General features: G+C 41.3%; 4 protein-coding genes across 5 annotated transcripts in view; all 4 read right to left on the bottom strand.

Annotated features, from left to right (window-relative positions):
- Positions 1 to 2575, bottom strand: part of LOC306744977 (dipeptidyl peptidase 9-like) — a 12475-nt gene extending 9900 nt beyond the window's left edge. For both annotated transcript variants that reach the window (XM_079227690.1, XM_079227691.1), the window contains exons 1-4: positions 2506 to 2575; positions 2118 to 2356; positions 1773 to 1885; positions 1288 to 1461 (exon numbers count right to left, since the gene is read on the bottom strand). In XM_079227690.1, the coding sequence (XP_079083816.1) occupies positions 1288 to 1461; positions 1773 to 1885; positions 2118 to 2356; positions 2506 to 2558 (579 nt within the window). In that variant the 5' untranslated portion in view covers positions 2559 to 2575. The remainder of the gene's footprint in view (positions 1 to 1287; positions 1462 to 1772; positions 1886 to 2117; positions 2357 to 2505) is intronic.
- Positions 2576 to 4579: 2004 nt separating this feature from the next.
- rps15 (ribosomal protein S15) lies at positions 4580 to 6661 on the bottom strand. The gene is made up of 4 exons (XM_079227781.1): positions 6624 to 6661; positions 6158 to 6243; positions 5506 to 5740; positions 4580 to 4739 (listed from the first exon to the last, which is right to left on the bottom strand). The coding sequence occupies exons 1-4, from the start codon at positions 6624 to 6626 to the stop codon at positions 4626 to 4628; spliced, it is 438 nt and encodes a 145-aa protein (XP_079083907.1). The 5' UTR covers positions 6627 to 6661; the 3' UTR covers positions 4580 to 4625.
- Positions 6662 to 8261: 1600 nt separating this feature from the next.
- cnn2 (calponin 2) lies at positions 8262 to 14553 on the bottom strand. The gene is made up of 7 exons (XM_079227769.1): positions 14416 to 14553; positions 11767 to 11888; positions 11599 to 11665; positions 11017 to 11154; positions 10756 to 10872; positions 9749 to 9895; positions 8262 to 9581 (listed from the first exon to the last, which is right to left on the bottom strand). The coding sequence occupies exons 1-7, from the start codon at positions 14467 to 14469 to the stop codon at positions 9276 to 9278; spliced, it is 951 nt and encodes a 316-aa protein (XP_079083895.1). The 5' UTR covers positions 14470 to 14553; the 3' UTR covers positions 8262 to 9275.
- A 4664-nt stretch (positions 14554 to 19217) lies between these two features.
- crsp7 (cofactor required for Sp1 transcriptional activation, subunit 7) lies at positions 19218 to 22112 on the bottom strand (the record flags this gene model as incomplete). Its single annotated transcript, XM_079227711.1, has 3 exons — positions 19218 to 20924; positions 21014 to 21088; positions 22041 to 22112. The coding sequence occupies 3 exons, from the start codon at positions 22110 to 22112 to the stop codon at positions 19218 to 19220; spliced, it is 1854 nt and encodes a 617-aa protein (XP_079083837.1).

Below are 22112 nucleotides of genomic sequence, written 5' to 3' on the forward strand. Positions count from 1 at the left end.
GATACCACGAGCACAGGGGTCGGCAACCCGCGGCTCCTGAGCCGCATGCGGCTCTTTAGCCCGTCTGTTGCGGCTTCCTGAGGCTTTGACAAGACAAAAAAAAATACGTTTTTATTTTATTCTTTTTTTTTTTTGCCCAGTGGAAAAACTTTCAAAGGGAGTTCCTCTTACCTTGGAGTTATAGGTAATATTGGGTCACTAAAAATCAAAATAAATGTTTAAATATTTCTTTAACTAAAATGTGCGTCACATCCTGGCACGTAGCTGTCAAGCCTCTTTCCCTGCAGGTGGCTACTCGTGATTCAGAGCCCCGCCCTCGCTAAACTATCAACGGATAAATAAAGAGAAAAAAAAAAAAAAGAAATGTCACGGAGGAAAGTGGAGCGTTTCATTCTGCGTGGACGTATTCATTTGCCTTCACTGCCAACGATGCTGCTGACCCGTCTGCTTGATATGTGGCGAGAAATTAACAAAAAAATAAAACTGTAATGTTGAAAGACTCTTCCAGAACAAGCATCTGCTGAAAGGTGTCAAGCTGCAGAAGAGCGATTCCTCAACTGCTGCAGTAAACTGAGCAAAGTAAATATACTTTCAGGAAACTGATCAAGTCTCCAGACTCAACTACTGCTTCTGGTTCTGTGGCCGCTCATGAGACACTGAGGCGTCCGCTAGTAAAAACGGATCCTTCTCCGTTTGCGGAGCTCACGTAGCAAAAGATATGCGCTTAAAATGTAAAGCTCACGTGAAGACAGGGATCGAACCTGCTACCTTGAGATTACAGGGCGAACACTCTACCACATCAGCCACATTTATAGGCAGTATTCAAGGTTTACATAGTTGTGCTTTTAATTGATCTCAATGTAGCCGACACAGGACTATTTTTTGTCTCCTCTTCATAAGAGTTTGATAATTATAAACAGGTAAAATAGCAATACAATGTCAAAAATTGTCTTTATTCTTGTTCTATAATTTCATTAATACAACAAACTATAGTTTTTTTGTATATATATATTATGACTATATATAAAACTTCAGAAGCCGGGATATCAAATATCTTTTGCGGCTCCAGACACATTTTTTTTGTGTGGAAAAAAGGGCAAAATGGCTCTTTGGATAGGAAAGGTTGCTGACACCTGCACTAGCAGATCAGCAGTAATACAGATTAAAAAAATGTACAAATTACAATTATTATAAATACAAAAAAACGCACACCTCACAGCTTCATTGTAGAATATTGTCCTTGTGTATTTTTACTTTGCTCTGAATTAAAAACAGCAGTGTACTCACTATGAAGCCATTGCTGCCTCCGTCCTGACAGTAGAAGAGGCTATTGCTGGCCTGAAAGAGGAAGAGGCCAGTCTGGGCATGATAGTCATAGGAGGTGATACCAAAGGCTCCGAGACGTTTACGCTCTCTCAGCAACTCCTCCTCTCGAGAGTAGGCCCCCTGGTGCGGTGTGGCCTTAAAGAGCAGAAAATCAGATGGAAGCAGATACGAGTTGAATAGGTGTATACATGTATGTGTGCATAGAGAGCAGCATGTACACTGTGTATCACTGAGCCATCACCTCAGATCAAATAACCGCCCGATGGTTGCACAGAGCCAGCATCCCTCTCATAGTTTATACCATGGGTGCTTAATCTTCCGAGTTTCCGAACTTATTACAGGTTTTTTAAGGCAGTGATTTCACCACACCTTCACAGACTGCTTATCTCAAAAGGTGTGCTATTTGAAACTGGCACTGCACAAACGGGAAGAGAAGGGGAATTGACCTGAAAGTGATCCAGCATCTGTTTCCATGACAACACCAAGAGGGCCTCTTTTCGGATCTTCTTGGGGATTTCTGAATAGAGTAATGAGTTCTCTCTGCTTCCATAAGGCATTCCTATTAAGCACATAGAAAAGAATAAAAAAGGCAATGTCAACAAGATCAACTGGTGCGAACTTAAAAAAGGAAAAACTTGACACTGATTGTTTTAATATCATGAAGGCCATCATATTCCACTGCCTAGAGCAGAACAACATGAATGGGGTCTGGTGAAAAGAGTACAAAGGAGTGGCATACAGGCTTATACATTGATGCAGAGTGCCCCATCATCAAGCATCAACCAGCTTACCGAGGTAGTACAAGCGGTGGGAGTGGGGTCCGTTCTCATCCTTCTTCTGCACGAACTGGAAATCATGGGGAGCCTTGTTGGCGATCATGCCAGAGTACTTCCTGCTACAGTGGATAATGTCACGGAGGCCCTCCCAGGTGTGTTTCTCCACAAAGAACTGAGATGGGACATCCTCCATCTCCACCACCTCTGTACTGTCTGAAAGGCCGTCCACAGCCGTCATTCTCACTGTCACACAGCTGGATGTTGACATTAGAAAACAATGGTGAGAGGTGCAGGAATTTAGACACACCTGAATTACTTCAATGGAATTGGCTAGATTATTTATTCATCAATCTTTCTAAACATCAAAGCAGTTAAAGGAGATAACATGAACCTTTTACTGTACCTTTTCCAGATACCTTCTTTGTCACAAAGTTTTACCTTCTTGACTCTAGGCATTCACCGGTCAACACACCTCACTCCAATATCGTAACCTATGAACAAAGTACAGTATTAAGATTATTCAAAATAGGAAACTAGCAGAGTAAACAGGGGCACAGACTTATTATGACAGCAGGTAGATACATGTCTTTATGGGGGACAGTTTTGTTTCTTTCTGGCACAATGTCCCACAAAGACAAAAGGAAAACATAAATCACTCATGACGACTTTTAAGAATATTGACTCAGACCATAACTACAGACCAGACTGACAATTAAAGATCGTAATTTCTGTTAAATCTCTCATGTGTTGGATGGATAAATCTGAATCCACTGCGGATGAAGTACAAGGAATACTATTTCTTCCTCTATCCTTCTCCGTTGGGTAAAGGATAAGTATGATGCAAACAGCAGAGGGGAAAACCACATACTCTAAATTACTTTCTTATATTAGTGTTAGGAGTGTTAGTAGTGGCAGATTAGGATGCTGTGGTGAGGTAACTATGTTTAAGAAACAGTGAGCTCAGTGAACAGTTACAACAACCAGCGTCACAGTTAAGCTGTCACCTGGTACCTATTCGGGGTATCTGTGTGAGGAGAGGGATGATGGGAGTGTATAATGGAGATTAACCAAAATGTTCAGTATATCTGACTGTTCGTGTGCCTGTATAAGAAGAGTACACTGATGTATTCTGCTCAAATCATCCCCTGCGCAGTAAACGTTACCTTAACCTCTGTGTTTCTATGTAAAATATGTTCAATGGAAAGAATTACGCTGCAACTTGAAACATTATAACGTTACATGGAAAGGCCCCATTTTGTCACTTAGTGGTCGATAGCGATCATATTTTAGGAGTGCGTAAGAAGTCGGATAGTAAAATACGGCACCGTTAATGCGAACAGTTAAGACTAGCTAACTACCTTACAATAGAGCTTTGTTCTCTGGTTTCAACGAACTACTCAGTCAGGACAACACCGGTATATTAATGTGTTCACGTTTTAAACGGTACTAACGGTGCATATCGTTGGCAGTGGATGGCGAATCCCCAGCTTGTTGGGAAATGGCAGTTATCAAACTATGTCTGCTTAAAACATGCACGTAAATCACATTTTGACATGACAGAGCTCTTCTGTCAGTTTCGCTCTGGAAGCTAACTCCCGTTAGCTTGCTACCTAGCTGGAAGCTCGCGAGCCGCTAAACTAACGGCTGCTGGTTTCCTGTAAAAACAAACGTTTAGTCACTCGTCCTAAGCGAATAAGATGGAATTAGTAAGAATACTTACCAATCTGGTCACTGTTTCTATAATCAGGCTCTGGATTTCATTAGCTTGGTGACAATAAACAGATTGAGCAAGAGGTTGAATCCATGGCCCAGAGCGGCCACACACAAAATGTAGCTGAGATAGAGGCGGAACCTTCGCCCTGATGGAATTCACTCTGGTCCTCTTTGAGGGGTGCACCGAGAAGGCGTCAGTAGTCAGTGCTGCAGCACTGATCAGACATTTATTTTAACTTTACTACCTACTACTTTTGACTGCGCAAACACACACATATGTGTTTGCGCCGTGTATATATATATATATATATATATATATATATATATATATATATATATATATATATATATATACACACACATACACATACACACACACAGCACTCCGTGTTATACAGCACTTGGATTCAATGTTGAGACCCCCTCCCCCCAAGAACATGACATAAGGTACCAAACCAGTCATTACGGATTTATCAGTATTTCCCAAGCAACCCAATGTGTATATCCACTGGTGTGGCTCTGTAGTTGATTTTCTGTAAATCACTCGATGCCCTATTGAGTTAAAACAATCATGTTTACTGAAATATTCTCATCAGCTAGTATCAATCAGCACATTGACATTACAGACCCAGTCTGTTGTCGTCAGTTATCTTGAAGCCTCCCATATCGTTAATTAGGACAAACTTTAAGATTATATCCCAAACTCAAGCAATTCATCTTTATTTATTTTTAAATATTATGCAAAATAAAGAAAAGCAGACAAGTTCTGTGGAGCAACCCGTTTTTTATTTATACAAATAATACAGCCATCTACTTCAGAGGGATGAACCGAGAAGAGTGTGTAGCTCCAATACCAGGGCGACCGTGCTTGACTGGCTTGTAAGTGATGGAGAACTCGCCCAAGTAGTGGCCGCACATCTCAGGCTATGGAGAAGAGAAAATGATTAGTAACAAGATACCTTTGGTGCACTTACAGCTGGATATACAGTGATATGGTAGTTGCCGATCATAATCTGAGGTCAGACAAGATGTAAAGAAAAATATTCTAAAAAACTACAAGCTTCGATTGGTGCATTTGACTGGAGGAGCTAGTAGTCGGTGTAGAAAGCTTTAGAAGAAATGTCAGCCTTCATAACAAATTTGATGTCAACACATCATTCTAGGTTGAACACATTTTACAAATGTAACACTGATTCTTTTGGTCCAGATATCACTCTTACTGTGTGGCATTTTCTTCTCTGTGGATCATCATGGATACACAAAAGGTATGCGCATTGTCCAAAATTATCTGAGTTAAATCAACTTTAGTTGTGCATCAATGATGCTGTATAATTGTATGTAATTTATAGTCCACTATTACAATTCTGTCTCAGAGGGCTTTACAATCTGTATAACATACAACGTTTAGTCCTTGGACCCTTGCATCAAACTAATGGTAGACAGGGACAGAACAACAACGAACTGCTTCAAAATGAGACCAACTGCAAGCATTGGTGCTTTAAGTTGTGTCCACACAAATGAAAAATATCCCAACCATAAGCAGAAGCATTTTATTTTCTTAAAATTCATGCCAATGATGTTCTACATTTGCCACCAATGTCAACTTTGGTTGGAACTGCAAGTAATATTCCTTCACAGGAAGGTGCCCAGAGATGCTAAGCTCCCGACCACCTGACCAATAACATCTCACCTTGATTTCAACCTGGTTGAAAGTCTTGCCATTGTACACTCCAACCATGGACCCGACCATCTCAGGCAGGATGACCATGTCCCTCAGATGAGTCTTCACAACCTCTGGTTTCTCCATGGGGGGAGCCTCTTTCTTGGCCTTGCGCAGGCGCTTCAGGAGGGATTGCTGCTTGCGGCGCAGGCCACGGTTCAGCCTCCTCCTCTGGCGGGCACAGTACAGCTGCATCAGCTGCTCACTACACAGAGGAAGAGGACAATGCTGTAGATCAGGCCTTTGATCATCTTTGAAATATTTGGGAAGCATTTTATATGTGGAGAACAGTGTAGTGGCAACTGCATTTTGAATTTGGTCGTATTCACTTCAATTTAAGGTTGTGCATCAGGCTGATGTAGGAATGTGTTTCCTGTGTAATGCCTGGTCAGCTCTGGCAAGCAATTACCTTTATCAAACTATGACCTCTGGATATGCACATCATCTGAACGTGATGCAGTGGACATTTCTTAAAACTATTTTATGGGCAGAGCGTGGAACTCAATCAATGGATGGAAACTTCACACTGAAGTAATTTTACATGCACATTTAACTTTTAAAAAGTTCTTCGGCTGACCACCACGCAGCATCAACTGCTCCAGATCAGCAGGGTTTCACTTACTAGGACATGTCCAGAAGCTGGTCCAGGTCCACACCTCTGAAGGTGAACTTCCTGAAGGTACGCTTCTTCTTGATCTCGGTCTCTGCCTGAAAGAGAGACACATCATCCCAATAAGTATACAGCTCTCAGAGTTACACCAACAGGCACTGAATTCAACGTCACCGATTAACATTGACAAAAGCGCGAATTAACCCTCGCTCGCACCGGCAGTGACATGATAAGTATGTGATATTTTGTGACTGGAATAGACGGAGAACCACCGGGTTAGCTTAGCCACTGCTCAGGCTAATACAGTGCCTCTAAGCACACATTTTATCCGTCACTCTGAGCAACCATTTTGACATGAATGGACAGAAAACGCGTGTAACTGTCGGATGACATAGTCAGCCATCTCCATGAGTTATTTTAGAGTTCAGATGCATTTAGATTGTATTTTGGAAAGCTTCGCAATCGGTTATACACCTACCATCTTGCTTGAAGTTCCGGGAGAAAAGAACGGGCAGAAGTCTCGTTGGGCCTGATATCGCGCGATTTCAGGCCAACATCCGGTGGTGTTCTTCGACGGTAGTCCGCACTGTGAACAACAGGTGGTGCTGTTGTACAATAACTCCCGTTTTTGTACAGTATCAAGTTTCTTACCAACTTGTCCCCTTTTGTATGATCTTGTCGAGGAATGTAGCTGCATAGCGTTGGTTCTACATATCAAGAGGAAGGAGAGAGAAAAACACAGAAACGAATGTTTTGACAAACATCAGAATCCAAACTGTTTATTGCCAAGTACGTTACACATACAAGGAATCTGGCTCGGTGAATGTGGTGCATTACAATACACACAGTGCAATACTATAAGACATCATTTAAAAATAGAATAAAATATGTTAAACAAACAAAAAACTGTATGTTAAATCAAGTATATTATTAAAGTGGCGTGTATATTAACGGAGAAAAGATGTGCAAGAGTCTGTAAATGTCTAAGTAAATGTAAAGGGTCGGAGGCAGTGGGGTTTATTGCTTTATTGATGAATGCAACTGCAGACGGGAAGAAACTGTTCTTGTGGCGTGAGTCCTGGTCCTGATGGACCCCAGCCTCCTGCCAGAGGGAAGGGTCTTGAAGAGTTTGTGTCCAGGGTGAGAGGGGTCGGCTACAATCTTTTTTGATCAAAGTTGACACATTTTATTTTTAATAATTAAGTACATTTAGCTGATTATCCGTTTTTACTTTTACTTCAGTCAAATTTTGAATGCTTGAGTATTTTTACGTTGTTGAGACTTGTAGGCTTGTTGGAGCTTAGAGAATGTAAATACTTCTTTCATCACTAGTTAATCAATATACATCTATTAAAGTGAGTAATGTGACCTATTGAGAGACACCACCATATTTCAGATACACTTTATCCAATGCCTTTATCGGTACTTACACTGCAGATTTCTTTTTGACTTTTTGAAAATGTAATGTACTGGTGCTGATTTTTTATCTTCACTGTTTTGAGTATTTTGAAATAGTTCATTTTTCAATATTTTTCAATATTTTACCCTTAGAGGATTCATCCCTGCATCTTCTCCTTGAGCGAGGTTCAACCAGTGAAGCTGAACATCTTATCCTGTTTGTTCCTGGAGGAACTTATTCTGCTGGTATAGAGTATGAACCAGTTTCTGAAATATACAAAGGCAGGTAGGGGGCACAAGATAGAATATTATTCAAGTAATTGTTCCAATCTCAAATCCTGCACACTTAAAACGATTTGTAGGTTTGGATACCAGGGAGTTTTTTTTCCCCCTTTAAAGAAACGCTTTAGAAACATACCTCATGTCAGTTTTGATAATAATTATTAGTGTGCAGTAATGTAGTGCAGCAACTTCTAGATTGCACTAAGAAGTAGAGTTTCATAAGCCTTCCAGTTTAGTTTTAAAGTTCTCTTGTCAACTGGTTTGTCATCTGTTACTCTTAAAAGCCACGATAAATATTCTTTATTTACCTGAAGTCTGTGCATTACCTTTTTCAGCAGAGTGCTAAACTACGACTTACTGCAGCGAGCGAGTGAATAAAGTTCATCTTTTGTGCAAACAGGACATCAGTATATTTACAAATGAAATCAACACATAATATGAATACACATCTTTATTACGCCGTATTCACAACAACAACTCTCAATTCAAACTTTTTTTCCCCCACTGGTTGGAAAATTCCAGAGAAAAAAAAAAATAAATCGTCCAATAGCAAATGTTATTCAGAGTCAAGGTACAAAACAACCCCCATTCAAATCCCCAAAGAAGCATAAATAATCTAAAATGATCACATATAATTGTGTGATTGGTTTGCATATCAACCAATATAAAAGACTTATTCACTGACAAGAGAATCCAGTATTCTTGCTTGGAATGTTCAAAACCTCCCGTGTGTTATTTTAACCCCTCCCCCACCATCTTTATTCCAAAGGAAACAAGCTTTACTTCAGTTTGACTGGTTATGCAAACAGAGGAAATATTTCCTCCGTTAAAAAAAAAGAGAGAAAGAAATAAGTGAAAAAAAATGAAGACAATATATATATATATATATATATATATATATTGTTCCCTCATCTGTCTGAACAACCAAAAGTGTTCACTACTGTATGTATATGACCAATACTGAGGGACTGAAGAAGGTACTGAAGTAACAAACATGTTTACATTATCATTCACAGGAATTATGTCATTTATACAGATACAACAAGCATGGGTGTTTTGATCAAAACAGGATGTACGTTAACACTTAGTTTCTGTTGCTCTTACAAAAACCTAGGCATCTCCCTTTATGCAACTAATGAGTCAGCAAAAAGCAACCGAGAAATAAAGAATAGTAGGGCTTTGGCACATTAATAAGAATCCCTGGGATATAAAACTAGCAAAGCCAAAAATATTGGCTTTTGTGGTCACTTTAAATACAAAAACTCACAGAAATACAGTTTATCATGATATGTGTAACATGGTTTTGCACAAACAGGGGTAAGAAAACAATTTCATACTAAAAAAAGGATATGACCAAAAAAATAAGTGCAACATCCTGTGAGACTTGAGGGATTCCTTCTGCAGAACATGCCTCCTTTAGACAGACGTCTCTTTCCCTTCCTCCTTACTTCTAGTAATCTGTCCCATCTTCTTGGCACACCTGCTCTTCTTCATGGTAACCTTGGTAACCCTCATCTTGGAAATCCGGGATATAGTCACAGGCGACGCCTGCCCCGTTTTGAGCCTCTGCAACCTCTCCAGCTTGAGGACAGTACTTGGCGTCATAGATCTGCCGACCCAGGCCAAAGTTCTGGCCGCTCTGGTTTGCTCCCTGGCTGTAGCCCATCTGTAGAGACATGGTGCTGTTGTCGCACTTGTCTGTGCCCAGCTTCTGGTCGTAAATGGCACGTCTTGTCCCTGGAGCAGTCATCCCAGCCTGTGGTAGTAACAGGGGACAACGAAAATAAGGACCACAACAACATTTATATACATTTTCTCCCTTTACATATGCCTTAAATGGCTCCAAACAAGAGCAGATTTCACAGAGCTGACATGAGTCATAGAATTGTGATTTCATGAGAAGTTGGCAATAGGTTGCAGTACCTGGCTTGCCCCCTTGTTGGTTCCCATCTGCAGGCTGATGGTGGTGTTGTCCATGGGGGGCTGGATTTGAACTTTGGGGTCATACAAGTGCCTCCTGGTGCCATATGCGTTCATACCTGCCTGACTGGCGCACTTGTTGGTCCCCATCTAAAGACAGAAGCGCCACAAGAAATGGTCGTAAAGACTTTATAACAAAAACAATCCACTTGTACAATAACTGTGGTAAAAGCTTGCATAACAACAAGAACTTGAGTGACACTTAGGAAAGCAATTCAACTTGGCAAACATAACATTTTAGGTTTCAGGCAGCTGTCGAGTATGCCTACACCATACTCAAATGCTGTATTGCAAGTTTTCCCTCACTGACAAGGTATCCCTCGTGGCGACACAATAACAAAAACAGAGTTGTAACAATGAGCAGCATTTATTCTGAAGTATGCCGCACGTGACAGGCGCTCATGACAGGTTTTAAATAGTTTCGACACAAGCAGCAATAGGGGTGGGAAAAAATACATTCTTAGATGCATTGCCATTCTCTCTTGAACGATCATGACTCAGAATTCTCAACGTTATGATGGTCTGTAACAATTCTGTGACACCTGGCTGTCCGTTCCTTAACGCTGCCCCTGAACGTAACAAACATGAGTCTTGTTTACGCTCCAAGCTTGGCTACATAGTAGCAGAGATCTGGCGAGTACGGCTGAGCTTTAGCAGCCGAATATGGATTCAAGCTGACCGGCACCACCTGGTTTAAAAGCGTTTTGCTTCTTCTCCTGCCAAGAATCTGGAAGGGCGAAGCAAATCACAAAGTGCATTGCAACGTTCATTGCCACAGACTGGATATAAAAGCCAATTGTCTGTTTGGCATTGCAAATAAATGAGAAGTGGTTTAAATAAAGGAATGCGATAGTTTAGTTTCAGATCTAAAGCTGAACTGCTGCCACCTCTTACATTTTAAACCCTGCTGCTCGCCCAGGAATCTTAAAAAAAAAACTAAAACACCATACCTGGAGGCCGATTACGCACTGCCCAGCCTTCATCTTATTCTCGTCAAACAGCCTCTCCTGCTTGTCAGCGTACTTCACTCCAATGTCCACCCGTGACTGGCAGCCCCGGGTCTTGGCCTGTGAGAAAGACAGACGGTTGTCATGGTGGCTATACCTAAATCAAATCAGTCACCATAATAATAATAATAATAATAATAACTCAGCTTTCAATGACAGATGAAAGTAAGACGTCAGTCCCACCACTATTGTCAGAGGACTCACCATGCTAGCGAGTGCGAGCAGTGTTGTCTGGACCTGCGTCATGTTGCCGTTCTCAAACAGGTCATTGGCTTCGAAGAGATCATGAGGCTTCAGGCCGAACTGTATGGTGGCTCTGCTGAAGTGAGTCAGGTTTTCCAGCTAAGACCACACCAAGTTAAAACAAGATCAATAACAATGTGTGTGCACGGTTTAGAATGATGGAGGTGTGATTAGATCCGCTTGCACATTTCCTCATTAACAAAAAGCAGTCTTGTGGCTGTAAAAACAGTCAGCCAGTCTCAAATGAGGGAGTGTGTTTACTGTGACCAGCTGCACCTTAGTAAAGAAAGACAATTTCACAAGCAGCTCTAAGTGGTGGCTGTAAAGGCGAAAGAAGCTGCTGCTTTCAACAAACAAGTATCACCATGACCGAGCACGATTCAGTCTCGACAGCCTAAACACTCGAAGCACAGGGACGATACAAAAATAAGTCTCTAACTGCGTGTAACTTAATCACAAGGTTTAATGAGTCGCTGCAATCAAAAAGACACAAAGTTTGCCACTCCCTTAACTGGTTAAAAAGCGTGTCATCTAATAACTCACCTGATGCCAGTTCAGCGTCGACTGGTTGATCTTTTTCACAGAGCCTGGGGCAAGATGGTTGATGAGGCTGCGAGGAGAAAAAAGGCAAACGCTCTCGTTTACCATCCAAACCACTGGACATAATAATAAGATGATCACGGCGTTAACCGACATCCGATCTCTGCTTACTTGCACAAAATGACTCCACTCTTCAGGCCTTTCTGGAAGTCCGGGCCGATGGAAGCACCTGTGAGTTCTTCGATCCAGACCCTTAGCTCCTCCTCTTTCTGAACGTCATACTTCTGTGCGATCTTGTTGAGCAGAGAGGTCAAAGGTCACATGTGGTCCATAAGCAGCAATAATAGCCAGTAGGTGATTTGTTAAACAGTAAATGCATTCAGGAGAATTTGTCACAGGCTTCTTTGTTACCAGATTTAAAATATATATATTTATTAAATCTTTAGGATTCATAAGTTATTGATATCCACAACAGGTTAATATTGTATCCTCTAAAGTTTATTTTGACTGCATGTGTTCAGGTTCATGGTCACCCCTGAATTTCACTGACTCTACAGAGGGGCTTTGTCCTTTGTGGCAGTTATGAATAAAAGGTGACAAAACGACCCAACACACGGATATCCTGTTTGGTAAACTGCTAGTCACCACTGAAACACAGGAAGGCAGGGAGCGTTTCAAGGGGCATCATTGTTAAGGTGTTAAGATTTATTTGAGCAACATGCCACGCTAGCTCTGAAAGAAGCCATTCAGGAAGACCTTTATGGTCACGTGAAACAGTCAAGTGTGTTGTGTGAAACTGGAAAGCAGAAATGGGAGAAAAAAAAAAAAAATATAGAAGTGACTGAATTATGTATAGATTTCATTCTCCGCCAGTAAAGGATAAGGTGTTGACTGAGCTCCGTGCAAACCCACAATCAGCAAACACTCCGTCTTTGTCCCCGGGGCCAAGAGAAGCTGAGCCAGAGTTTAACCTACAACATAGAAGCTGGCTGCACTCGACTCACAGCTGGTTGTACTCTTAAGGAATGTCTGCCTTCTAATTACATTTTCCGTCAGTCAATTAGTATCCCCATATATATTTATATACAGTCACACCATACTGTAGTGCAGCCATTTTAATTACCCACAAAGAGTCAAGCTGAACACAAGGAATTTACCCCACAGTTGTTGGACAAGAGAACTGGATGAAGCAACGAGGAGAGATAAATGTGTTGGTCCATGAATTAATACAGAAAGTTGATTATTGCAAATGGTTAACTTTGAGTTTTCTGCGTCACATTTCACGGAGGAGGCTACATCACTGACAGGAAATGACACCCAAGTGTGTGTGTGTGTGTGTGTGTGTGTATATATAAATATAAGACGGTCAAGTCCCCTCAAATCTCCACAAGACAACAAGTAAAAACTCTAGATTTCCTCTGTCTGTTACCAGTGGTGTCCTTGAAGGGGGAGGGTGGGATGATGACTTGGATGGCATTTCCTGTCATCGGTGATGTAGCCGCCTCCGTGAAATGCGAGGCAAAAACCTCTTGGGCCTCCCTTAACTTTTGCTTGAAACTAATGTAAAATACAAAAAGTTGACCATTTGCAATAATCAACGTTATGTATTCATTCATTGGACCAACACATTTCTCTCTCCTCGTTGCTTCATTCAGCTCTCTTGTCCAACAACTGTGGGGTAAATTCCTTGCATTCAGTTTGACTCTTTGTGGTTAATTAAAATGGCTGGACTATAGTGTGTGTGATATATATATATACACACACACACACACACACACACACACACACACACACACACACACACACACACACACACACACACACACACACACACACTTGAACAGAAGCGGAAAAAAAACGTTATCTTTGAAAGATTAGCTTGATTTTTATCAATGGGCAAGAAAATGATGCTTCAGACAGCCGTCAGTCCCCTCGTGCATTACTTGTAGGCCTAAATAAAAAAGGAATGCGCGTATTAAGGAGTAACGCCACAGTATTAAAGGGTTATACAGCAGCTCAGTGCGAGACACAACAACTTGGTGAGGAAAGTAATCTCCAGCATCAGTCCTGGTATGTTAAGTGGATCCGGGTGCGCAGGCAGGTCCAAATAAACAAGGTGCTTCCTCATCAAGGCCGCACTCAAACAATGACACATACTAGAGTGGGGTCATGCTGGAGTCAGCACAAGGATTTATTATGCACGGTGACAACTAACGAGAAAACATGCTGCATGACGTGAGACAGAGAAGCAGCACGACACCTATCCACACAAAAAAAAGCGGGGGCGCTGTTCATGCAGTTAAAAATTTGCAATAAAAAGGACACAGGGAATGTTGAATCATCAGGATGGATGACATTCAAACCAGGGACTAATAGACTAATGCGGGTCACAGCGACGGGCAACAAGCTGCACGAGAATTAGAAAATGCTGGAAACGGGGATAACATTTTTGCCACAACGACACTTCTTTGCCAAGAGGGACAACGCCCATAGTGAGTTTTTAACTTTGTCTCCTGCAAAAGAAGAAAAAAAAAGAAAAAAAAAGAAATATTCTAGTTTAAGACGTAAAACTCGTGAGGAATATACACTTTGCAAAGTGCTCACACTTTTTGCAAAAGGTATAAAGCCAGTTTATCCCGTAAAACACTTTTAAATCTCTTCAGACTTATTTTTTTCCTACTACTTCTAAATACTTGACATCGGCACGCATATCAAAATGGAGGCCAGGTGACTCCGACGCACTATGAGTGAATGATGGGAAGAGAAGTTCAGTGAAACTTACTTTTTAGAAAATTATAAAAGAAGAATATTTACACCTACCTTGTTTTTGATTTCCGCTGATAATCCGAAGGAAGGACCTTTGTTAAAAGACATTGTCAAAGAGTTGCGAGTTTCCTATTCAAGTAAAACAAAAACAGACAGCTACTTGAGGATAAACACGGCACTGAATAATCTCCGTGTTTCTCTGCCAATGAAACCTCGAAGTGAACTAAATACTAACTTTCTCTTTACAGCCGCCAATTAGAGCGATCCCACGGTTTCCACCAAAGAGCGTCCACTCAAGAGTCAAGAGCGTTCCCTGCTGCTAGTTTACAAGAGGAACGCCTACAGGCTTATGAGTGGGGAACATATATTAACTTAAATTGCTTATTATATTTTAGTGGATTTGATTGGATCTCTTAATTTGTGTCCTGTGCCAATTTTATTGTCTTTAGCAACCTGGAGAAACTAATAATGTTCACTTTAAAACATTGAAAATACACATCATGTGTACGTTTTGGACAGAATATATTTACATTAGACTATTTATTTGTCCAATAAGGGTTAAGAAAAAGGGTTCATTTCTCCCTCTTCATATTTTATATTTCTGGTAAAGGTGATAAATAAGGCTTTAAAACAGTAGCTTGTTGGTAAATACAATTCAATACAGACAGCTACTTGAGGATGAGTAGAAAATTACAAATACAAACATTAATTCAAGTGCATCACACACCAACTGCCTCGTGGAAAGTAGTGGCCTTTGTCTCACACGAATGTATGTCCACGTCAGGCAGGCAACGGATGTGTAATGAAGATGAAGCAGGATGTGTCACAACCACAACTTAATAACTGCATATTAATTCACAGTATAAACGTGTACATTATACTTTTATCAATCCCGGAAGTACACAGACGAGCCTCCTCTCGTTTCTCCTGTAAACTCTTTGATTGTACGCTTCGTTCATCGATACTAGACTCCACCTTTCCCCTTCTCTTCCTTAGATCGCGATTGACATCAAAAACTCCTTATATGGAAGGAAACTTCCCAAATTCCTGAATGGTGGGAGTGATCCACTGGTCCCTCCCTGCATACCAGACTAGACACATTGTCGCACTTTTTTGAGTCACTCTCGAAAAGGGAAAAAAGTTTATTAGCTACTGGGGTGACGTAATGTCGGAGCTATGGGGGTTTTAGAGAACAGATACAGCTTTTCTCTTTTCACGCCAGGATTTTCTAAATCTGCTCTAGAGTAATGTCTGCTCAACTCAATAACAGCTCACTCGGCAGTATTGCTTCCTTCTTTACATATTAATGACGCAGTGAGTAATTTAACTGGTCTGAGAGTTGCGTTGAGTTTTTTTAAGTCACACTGTCTTTTTCTTTCTCTTCTTTCAGTTCCACAAAGAAGCAGAAAGTCTGCACACATCTACTTTTTCTGTAATTAAAAAGTAAATGGAACAGCACTTTAAAATACATTTCCTGGTACAATAATATACTGTTAAACTTGAATGTTACAGGTGAAAACACATTTTTCTTTTGAAATAAAGTTAAAGATGTAATTTTACACTGCAGCCTGAATGCAACCACAGTCTATTACAATGGATTATTACATTATAGATTGTAGCTGGAGAAAACATAACACGTATCACATACCAAGTTGTTTTCCCAGACCAGCCATAATCTAGTTATGGACAACAGGGCCATTGGTAGAAAGGGAGCCAGTGACTATTGGTCAGTCGGGAAAATTAAATTGGCAAAAGATGCAGCTGGTTACCTTAAAATGTACATTTGCTCCAACTCTGGTTCCATGGTGCATTTAGTTACTTTTCTGACACGTGAATTAGTTAGTGTTAAGTTTGTGGATGAACCAGAATGAACCACGTGTCCTACATACCAAAGCACACGTGTATCGTCTCATCTACAAAGCGCTGAATTACAGAACAAAGTGAAAAGCATTGTTGTGGTCTGCAGACAGAAGTGTGCTGTATTTACCAAAGCAGAAATGATTAGTTGTTTAATTAATTGACAAAATTAAATCAGCACTTTTTCAAATATTTTTTTTCAGGCATTTTTCAAGCAAAACAAAAATCATTAGATGGAGTTCTTCAAACTTGAGATTCTGATGCTTTCCTTTGTCATATATGATAGTGAAATTATTATCTTTGGGTTTTGTATTGTTGGTCAGATCCCCCAAAAAAGGCAATTGAAAACATCATATAGAGCTATTCTTTGAAATCTTACAGGTAAAACAAAAATAAGCCTCAACATCAACCAATCATGACCTAACTTAGAGTTCTTGGAATTGCACAACCTGACGTAATGTTGCCTACCTCTCATCAACTTCAAGACAAGATGCATCATTTTGGAAACTAATAATGACGAGAGCCCAGGTGTCTGTCCTCAGTCTCACTACAGCTGCATGCGGCAGGTGATTACATCATACAGGTGTGCACACGACTGATTCAGAGTAAACACACAAAGGGGGAGCAGTTACTCATCCTGATATGTGATGAAATTACATCAGCTGTCTGAGTCACGGCAGTGACGTAGTTATGATACCCTCGAGTCTGTCAAGTAATATTTAGTATTATTCTTTTATTTAAAAATAGAGGGACATATATTATTTGTAGGCCTTGAAAAACGAGAAGTCTGATCAATAAATTCCCACTGAACTGAAGTTACTCATACCATCCCACACTGATGCAGACAAAGGAGACAAATGGACAATGCGCACCCTCACATGGATGAACTGTGCAATTACAGCATCATGAAACTTTAACAGTGAAGTTCAAAACAAAAAGGCAGAAGTATACAGAGCTCAGACTGACCATTTAGTTGTAATGGGGCAACATGTTCCAAGGTTGTTGAACACAATGGCACCGCAAAAGACCCACGAGTCAGTCGACCGAGCTGAAGATTTAGATCATTTTATTTTCAAACAATGGAGAGATGTTAAACACTGAACAAATAAAGATGCCCCAGTCAAAACTCCAGAAAACAGATTCTTAATCAACCAGTTGTAGCACTTTTCCTTTATTGCCAGCTGCGTTGTTGTGCAGTTTCTCATTATCTGCAGCTTCACCCTCTCTGGATCAGTGTGTACAAAAAGTAACAGAAACGGTGCATATACCAGCGTCATATTGATCCTGCGACTTGCAATTCTCACAACTCCACGGACAGGCGTGATTTATGCGGAATCAAATCCAGAATTACCATTTACCAAGGCACATTGGTAGGGATGAATGACTGAAAGAATGAAAAGACAGAGGCTGCGCAGAAGCCAATCTTAATTTACATCATGTGAGAAAAATTGGTAGTGACTGATGAGTATAAGGGGAAATCAAAAGTAAGTATTAGTTGGTACATGGAAAATGCCAAAAATATCTGATGCACACAGCTTTCTCTCGCTCCCCATTTTATGTTTTCTGTATTGGAAACAGGATGCAAAAAGAAATGTTCCTCAAACAGCATTCTAAATGTTTTCTAAACTCTAAAACAGCTGCAAAAACATTAAATGCGTCTTAAACTCTGAATAAACTGTGGGCACATACATTGTGGGAGCATCAGTCACTACTCACATTTGAATTCAGTCAGTGATGAAATGACCAACAAGCTGTCAACTTATGAACAAGTGCATAAGAGGTGTCAATCCCGTACATTCACTAAGGCCGTTTAACTCACAAAAATATTGTGATGAAAATTCAGAAGGCAAACGATATCTCAAGGAAAGGAACAACGCAAGTCGCAGTATTCAAATATCTCTATCTTGATTTCGTCTCTAAATGCAATTATTGATCAGCACTGATTTGACATGACCGAATATCTTAAGCTTGGGGAAGAATTTGTGTAGAATTTTTAGAGTAATTCATTTTAAATAAACACCGCACTATGATTAAACCACTTTGAACCAAATAATTTTTCTGAATACATTTATTTTTGAGAGCCGAGATGGGCAGACAGGAGCTGTGTGTTGAGACGGAGAGAAAGAGGGTGGAGTATGGAATGTTAATGACCGAATGCATTGGCCAGTCTTAAAGAAAGACCATGCAAAAACATTTGTATGCCCATTAACATTGAAGATTAGACTGACAGGAAAAAAAATTAAATCAAATAACAGATCTACTGGTTTCTGAACGTCTGTTTGGATGAATGTCCCATAAATGAACTAGTCAAAAATAAATAGATGTATACATAAGAAATTTATAATTTACTCTTTATATCTCACATAAAGCTTCTTGTACCTGCCCAATATGATCCCGTATTTCATACTCTGGATTTTGCATTTTCGGCTCTACCTGTACTATGAACTCTATCAATGCCTTACTGGGCACCAACATGGCAGCATGGACAGGACAGCTAAACCCCAGCCTTTCCTCAAATGCAACCCTAGAATGTAATTCCTTATAAGAAACTAGACAAGTTTTTAAAAAAAAGGAAAAAAGAAAAACGGTATCATCCCAGTGAGACTGAAATAGAGGTACGATTCAGAACATCAAAAATTCACATCATAACACCATTTCCGGTTGCCTAGGATAATTCTATCCTCTCTTTCTTGCCTTCAGTGTTCGGATAAGCACACTGCAACTAGGGCCTCATCATTCCTGTGGCTTTCAGTTTGAAAAATAAAACAGAAACAGCCCTTGGTATTACAAACTTAACTATTCTTTTAATCTTGACTTATTTTTTTAATACCAAAATGTAATTAGATTATCACAGAAAGAGGAGGCGGCATGGGGAGGGAGTTTAGCAGACCTGGCTTTTGCCAAACTCACAGTGGGCAAACAAAATTCACAAAGTATCTCGTGTCTCTTTGGGGAGACAAAGAAAGGAGTGGAAAAAGACAGCAACCTTCCCAAGCCCCTCAGTCTAGGCAAACATATGGCAGGATGTTTAATTTGCTTTCATCCCCATGCGGGTCCAATGATATGCACTCTGTCCAATCATACCAGGTGCCCTCGGTGTCAAGACAACCATTTACCCCCGGCCAGTGCTGTGTGTGTACCCTGTCCAGTTCCCTGTCCGTCACCTCCCGACTCAAGCCCGGTAATTCCCCTACTGAGTTGTCCATCTGCAGAACATGTCTCGTCCGTGAGTCCTTGATGTCCTGTTCTTCCCTTTTCAGATACTCTGACATGAAAAAGTGTGCACTAGGGGCCCGGACCCCAGAAGAGGTGAGCACATTACTCTGAAGGTTCAAGTAGGACTGGATGATTTCATTTCTGGACAGTTCCTTCCAGTTTGTTTGATGGAAAGGGTTAGGGCTGGGACCTGGGGCTGGAACCGGGGTTGGAACTGGGGCTGGGACTGGGGTCGGAGCAGCAGGCTGTTGTACAGTGCTTTCAGTTCTCTGCCTAGACTCAGCAAGGGCAGGAGTGGAGACTTCCTCTGTTTGAGAAGGCTCTCGATGTACCAGAGGTTTGATCTGACCTGTTACAGGATCAAATGTTAATCTGCGTTCTTTTAACCGTACAGGTTTAGTTGTGTCCTCTATTTTCTGACCATCTAGGTTGACAGCGTAGTCTCTTGACCTGTACTTCCTCCTTTTATGCTCGGAGTTGGGAACTGTTGGCCCATCCGTGTCATCAGACACAGGCATTGCCCCCTCAGGTGTTGGTCTATGTAGTTCTGAGTTGTGTTGTGGATGAGATGCTAAAAGGGAAACTGATGGGGATTCCAGTGTTGAAGATATGTCTTGCGGTGGACAATGAGAGGGGACTTCTGACGAACTGGTCCAGTGCATTGAAGACCTATGAGAAGAGTTTGGCAATTTGTCAGCAGATGACGCTTGGGCTGGGGAGGATACAGGCTGGGACAAAGACAAGGGAGAGTCCATAGAAGAAGGGCTTGGGATAGGTGTTCCTTTTGGTGCATATGCCGAAGAGCGCTTGTTCACCGTTTCCTGCTTCATGCTCCTTGGACTGGAAGTGAGTCCACGGGGACTTTTGGCTTGATAATAACCCCCTCCACCTCCTTCATCCAATCTGGTCTGCTGCTGCATCACAGCAACTTTAATCATAGAGGAAGTGCTAGGTAGTTTCGCCACTCCAGGCGAGCTAGGACGAGGCTTGACAGCATTAACCGGAATTCTGTTGATTTTATCATTATCAAGGTGCTCTATCCGAGATCTGTCAGGAGACGAGACAACTTGCTGGTCAGGCGGGGCATCAGGACTGCCTGCAATCCCATTTGTGGCTGGTAGGGAAACGGACACATCAAACGAAGACATCTTGGAGATTTTTTCTGGTAAGTGCACTCCACTGTCCCTGTGCTCTGCTTGTCGTTTGCGGCTGCTTGATTTTCCAGCTTTTGGAGAATATGTGTTGTGAACATCGTTTCTGATTTTGACTTCAGGGACACCCTTCCCAGACACCGAAATGTCAGGAGGAGAGGCCTCTGTTCTACAGGGATGAGAACTGCCATTGGTAGAGCCAGGAGCACTGGCAGCCACAGCTGGCCCAGGTTCAATCAGCTTTTGCCATGTCCTTAAGAGTTTCTTCGCACGCTTCGCAAGATCTTCATTCTTGGTCTGCTTCCTTATATCATTGATCAATTTTCCGAGTCGAGTTTCCTACATAAATAAATGCTTGAGAATTAGAAACAAATGTAGCAATATAATTCAACATGAAATAGAAGTTCACATATAATCAACTGTCTTACCTCAAGTGCTTCTTTGGTGATAGGAAACTTTTCAAGACCGGAAATTACCTCCATTACAGCCACCATATTGCATATCTGCAGGAAGGACAAACAAACAAACATTGTGTATCACTTCACCTGCACACTAACCTGCACAGTTAGTGGTAGCATAATATCACCATTAACAGTTACTGATGAATGAAAATATTATTCACAGTCCTGATGAAGTCAACGCAAATGACAGATGCTCACATGATGAACAAAGTCTCATGTATTAATGTCATGGCTAGAAACGCAATTGAACCGAGCCTGCAACGTGTGTGAGTCGGGGTGCAAGTTAGCTTAGGAAACATTAGCTTGTCTGAATGCCTCAAATCGACGTTGAAAAGTAACGATGACAAAGTGTCAACTCAGAAAAACTACATTATTGCAAACACTTAAACAAAAGTGAGCAAAAACTTGAAGCAAAAAGCGATACACTTTAATTAGAGCTAGTTTCTTATTCTGTCAAAAAGTCAACCAGCGGATCAGTGTCGGCAATGTGTCCACCGCTAGCACCAGGGCTAACTGAAGGAAGGGTCTGACTATTTCCTAAAGCCTAACATAGCTATTTGAGCTAAGAGCTACTCAGCTACCACCCACACTTCAGGGACAATAAAGTAATGGCGTGAGACGGTCTACAGCCAAACCCCGGCCCATGAGCAGGAAACAGAGGATTTCAGACTAAAGGGTGAGACACACGTTTACATTGTATCATTTCAAGCCTCTCAAGCCGCTTTAGCCTCTCGGCTAGCAGCTAACGTGCTACATGCGCCAACTTGGTGTCTGACCGAGCTTCTGCTAAGTTAGCCTGCAAGCTGTCAAACCGTGAGCTCAGCAGCTCTCCACCTTCCGCAGTCACGTCGACGGGTCAGTGCCAACCCGAACGTGTAAATAACGCGTTTCCTAAAACAACGAAACAGTTAATTGACAGCTAACTTTTGACATGGCTTGTGTGGTTCAGGTAAACAAGCTAACGTTAGCGTCCTAGCCGGCTAGCTTCACTTACATTGCTGTGGCTGTCGATGGCCCGCAGCAGCCGGTCCCTCATCTGCTGCGGGGTAGCCGAGCCCGTTGTCAT

Source organism: Taurulus bubalis (genome assembly GCF_910589615.1).
Source record: "Taurulus bubalis genome assembly, chromosome: 1".
Lineage (NCBI taxonomy): Eukaryota > Metazoa > Chordata > Actinopteri > Perciformes > Cottidae > Taurulus > Taurulus bubalis.